At 36.7% G+C, this 4,574-nt stretch overlaps 1 protein-coding gene and 1 long non-coding RNA gene across 2 annotated transcripts in view; both read left to right on the forward strand.

Moving 5' to 3' along the window:
• Positions 1-4,574, forward strand: part of LOC106515567 (uncharacterized) — a 48,561-nt gene that overhangs the window by 36,135 nt on the left and 7,852 nt on the right. The gene's annotated exons all lie outside the window — the stretch shown is intronic.
• On the forward strand, positions 148-1,861 carry rbis (ribosomal biogenesis factor). The gene is made up of 4 exons (XM_014005424.1): positions 148-313; positions 1,025-1,140; positions 1,269-1,385; positions 1,464-1,861. Exons 2-4 carry the CDS (start codon positions 1,030-1,032, stop codon positions 1,530-1,532), a joined length of 297 nt encoding a protein of 98 aa, XP_013860878.1. The 5' UTR covers positions 148-313; positions 1,025-1,029; the 3' UTR covers positions 1,533-1,861.

The raw sequence follows: 4,574 nt of genomic DNA on the forward strand, positions 1-4,574 counted from the left end.
GTATGTGTGTGTGTGTGTGTGTGTGTGTGTGTGTGTGTGTGTGTGTGTGTGTGTGATCTTTCATTATAAATATGGAAATGCTTCCAGCTGGTATAAAATCTGAACGAAGCAGTAATCCACGTTTACTATTTGACAAGATAAAACAAGTAATCTGGACCGAACAAGGTAGGAGACCTGAGCAAGATGGCGACCACGGTGGCGCGCCACACCAGACCGGATGTGACGTCCATTGGACACGACGTCTGCTTCGTGGTTAAAAAGCTGAAAGACCTGGCTGGTACGTGTTTGTGGCACATGAGTACATAAACTTAAGGTATGTGTACACGTTTACTTTTCTGTGTTTGTAAATTTTATTTCGACTAAATATTCTAAAATACATCAGTGTGTTTGAAAGTCGTGTCTCTGTCTGAACTCTTGGAACATCACGGAGCGAACATTTTCACGCACTTTTACGTTGTTTCTACATTTTGTACAACATTATGGACAATGTTGACAACCAGGATATACTGAATAGAGCTTTTCTTTTTTTTTWWTTKKTKKTTTYYKKYSSYYMWYCYWMSGGRAAAAAAACTCTTTGGGGAAAGGGCAGGAAGAAGATAACTGCTTTTGTTTTGTAATTAGGACTGCACAATATTTAGTTGGCTTATCTAAGGTAGAATAAGCCAAATGCACATTATATCTTCAATGTTCTTCATTCCACCTGTTACTGTTGTGATCTAATCAGCTGAGCAAGACAATGATCTGGTTTTATAGTTTATTCCTCAAGAKTCATTGGTTTTGTTTCTTYATGGCGAAGGGAAATGCAGCAAAATCAGCTGCAAGTGGATTAATCTGTTTCTTGGGTATAAACAGAGTAAATAACAACAAGGTGGTTCCAGAGAACRGTCAAGAACTGAGAACAGTCCTTAGGTCTGATCCAGTGTGGTGACCATACAAACCAACCAGGAAACTAAAGGACAAAGGTGTAGGAACAAGCCACACGAATGAAAATGTTTCCTAAATATTTCCCCTCTTCTTCCCTCAGGTAAAATGGCAAAGAACAAACAAAAAGGCAAGAAACCGAAGAACGTCTTTCAGGTGGCAAACAAGCATTTGAGGAGTAAAAACAAAACCAAACCGGTCACAACGGCTTTAAAAAATGTAAGATCTTTTATTTCTGCATTTTAGTTGTCTCCTGAGTTGTGCACATGCAGTAAACATCCACTCACACACAAGGTGTAAAACAAACTCAGTTTAATCTCACTTCAGCGTGCTTTGTGTCCTGGCAGATTAATGCAGTGACAAAGGAGAAGGTGGAGAACTTAAATCAGATGTTTGCAGAAGTCCAGCAGGATGTGAAGAACGTGTCCAAGTCCGGTCCTCTTGAAACGAAGAAACAAAAGCAGGTAGAGGAAACCCACGTTTCATATTTAGACATTCTTTTTTAAACTGGTAATAATGCAAACGTTTTATGCTCTTTTTAGGTCGTTAAGGAGCCACCGAAGGAACCGGTAAATGTTGACAGCGCTGCTCAGCTGTTCTCTCAGCTTTAACAAACAAAAAAGACTCATTAGCAACTCATTTTACTTCCAAAGGAAGTAAAGCAGATAAAAAAATAAAAAAAAAACCTCCAGAAACGCCACTATGGTAAAACTTAAGACATCTGAAATTCACTTCAAACATGATGGTTGAAGATGAATGGGTTGTGTTTGTTCAAAGTGTTTACTTTTCAGGGCCATTAAAGGTAGATAAAGTTGTTTTTTTATTGTAACTGTAAATAATGTATTAGTAATTAACATACAAATTTTAAAGTAAGCAATGTATTTAAAGGAAAAACCAACTCACATTTTTATGAATAAARTACGAGAATATGCTGAACTAGGAAAGTGGTCATAAATGATTTGTTGTTTGCTGTTATGAATCTAGAAGAAATATATTTTTAAATACTTTGATAAGCCTGAGCGCCTTTAGAGTTTTCATCACAAAATGTTAGATTATTATTTATGATGGGTAAGAATTATTACATTTACATTTTAAGTCAAAATTGTAATTCAGTTAGATAAAAAGTCCAAATTATTGAGAGACTTCAAGTTGGGTTTAGATCGTCATTTGTATAAATCTATCTGTTTTACTTGATTGTTGAATGAAATTAACATTTAACAATGTTAATGCATAAAAAAGTGACAGTTCCAKTTAAGCTYRCTGTTATTCTAAWAGTTGCTAWAGYGGCTGTGAGCTGTCRCCATTTTTGCTCCATGTTGTCACAGGTGCAAGCAGGACAGTCTGGTGTTATTTCACTCTATGATCCCACCTCCTGACAGTTGACTGTCGGTGACGCTGCAGTTTGAACTTTTTGGTTATTGTGCGTGTTATGCAATGATTCAAGCTTTTCCGATACTTTGTATATCTCGTTTTGCAAAAACGTTATGTGCAAAAGAAAAAAAAAATCTCCTGAACTTCATGTGGTTTCTGTCCTTAATGAACTTGAAGAAAAAGTATAGATATTTTTATTTTATTTTTAGGCTCTGCTTGTGAGTTATCAGTATTCTACTGCTGAGTTCTTCTGGAGCTATTGACATCAGAGGTGATGGGAGATCCAGCGCCCTGCTGATTGCTTCTCTCCATGGGGACCTTTGACAGAGTTAGCTGGTCAATAAATTTAAAAATGGCTTGAGAAAGACTCGTCAGCAAACCTGTGCTCTGCTGCTTTAAATAATGAAATGAGAAGTGGAAAAGACAGCAGAAACACGTGTTTGAATGATATTTATTTTCTGCTGAGGTGGACTTTTATTTTATTTTTTTTTGCAGTTTAAACCTACTAAAATTAATTCCCTGAACCTGTGGGTGGTAATCAAAAGTTTTATATTTTTATCAATAACATTTGTCAAAATAGGCTGTTTTTTTAGTATTAATGTTTATTTTATTCTCACTTCTCAGTTAACACATAAAAATGACTGACGGTTTATTCTGCTCAGATTCAGTTTTTGTAAAAGTTATATAAGAAAAAAAATCCTCATCTTTATTTTTAACTTCAGTTGTGGAAATTCMCAAGTGTGATTGACACTGGTAAGACATCSCCCTGGTTTCTGACTGGGAGCAGTKTATTTCTGCAAACGGCAGTAGGACCACTGGGAGGAGCCAGAGGAGATTTATTTTTATTTTCACAAATTTTCTGTTTCATTTTCTACAGTCAGGCTAGATGAACAGGTTTTTAAACGTATTTTGTGCATATTTGTTCAAAGTTGCATGCTACAGTTTTAATATAAGTCGCCACTACAACACGTTGCACAAAGCTAAATATGAAAATTTACTGAAGTCCAAAGYACATAAACAAGAGCAACATTTTACCAGAACCTCAACCACGCAGGAGTCTTCAATACGTCTTATACCGCTGCAGCTCCCTAGTGTTTATTTTAGTTTGTTTCAAACGATTCATATCAGATTTGTTAAACAAAACTGTTTTAATTGCATAAACATACATGAGGTTTTGAAAATATGAATTTATACATAAAAATCACCAAAACCATTTCAGTAATTAAAACTTTGTTTCAGTTCTTATTTCCTTCCCTTTTACAAACAAAAGTTTACAACTCTTCACTTTACTTTTCGATCGTTTTGATAAAGAGATAAAGATTGAATGTGAGAGAGGGGAGTAGGGGGGCGGGGCTAGGCTTGGCTTGGAAGGAAGAAAGTGGGGTTTTGAGGAAAATAGGTTTGGAAGCACTGAGTTAAAAGATGCTACAATGCAGTTCAAAGTGGGATAGTTTGGCTTTATTTGCCATCACGTTTCACGCCTTTCACAGAATAATWTAGTTAATCTTTCATCCAAAAGTAACAAGCAAAATACAACTGTAAGTTTGGAAGWGCACCTGCAGGAGTCAGATGGATGCTATGAAGATGGAGGCAACTCGTAAGCAACGACACATTTCCTCTGATCAACTCCTTTTGACTGTTTTATTYCCTTTTTTTATTATTCTGATGGAAAGGGGGAAAAGGTGGAACCGACTTGACGAGGAGAGTCGAGCAGATGCAGTGTTAAGGTGTCAGCCTGTGAGCAGGTGCTTCCCACTGTGATCCAGATGGCAGCACCAGAGCACAAGCAGTGGGGGTAACACCACTTTACGCCCCAGGGGGAAATGGGTTTTATGCCAGCGCACGTACGAATTGGATTTTTAATCTACATGAGGCGGGTGGGGATGGATCTGTATTTGTCATGCCAAAAGAGTGTTGTGAGTCACTGTTATGGCTCCAAGTCATGAACAAAAACACTAAAAATGTTCTGCTGTTTTAAAACTTCTGCCTTTGATCCAGCTTCCAAACTTTAACRCYRGAAGMTTTATTGAAAGGAAGCTCAGTAACTCATCACGCCTCAATAAAGAATRTGTCAAACCTTGGATTACCTCTGTATTTAAAAAAAAACAACTGGATGGGTTGATGTCATATTATATAACTACATAGCACATTATAACTTTCCAATGATGTTTTATTAAGGCTAATTTATCTGATGCTTCAATGGACAAGAAAAACATTAATACAGCAGGTAAAATAAGTATTGAACATGTCACCATTTTTCTCAGTAAATATATTACTAGAGG

Source organism: Austrofundulus limnaeus, unplaced genomic scaffold (genome assembly GCF_001266775.1).
Source record: "Austrofundulus limnaeus strain Quisiro unplaced genomic scaffold, Austrofundulus_limnaeus-1.0 Scaffold30, whole genome shotgun sequence".
Taxonomy (NCBI): domain Eukaryota; kingdom Metazoa; phylum Chordata; class Actinopteri; order Cyprinodontiformes; family Rivulidae; genus Austrofundulus; species Austrofundulus limnaeus.

Bases quoted from the DNA above. Each gene is read 5' to 3' on its own strand.
- rbis (XM_014005424.1), top strand. From the start codon at position 1,030: ATGGCAAAGAACAAACAAAAAGGCAAGAAACCGAAGAACGTCTTTCAG. The intron at 1,141-1,268 runs GTAAGATCTTTT...GTGTCCTGGCAG, and splicing joins TCACAACGGCTTTAAAAAAT to ATTAATGCAGTGACAAAGGA. The intron at 1,386-1,463 runs GTAGAGGAAACC...TGCTCTTTTTAG, and splicing joins AAACGAAGAAACAAAAGCAG to GTCGTTAAGGAGCCACCGAA.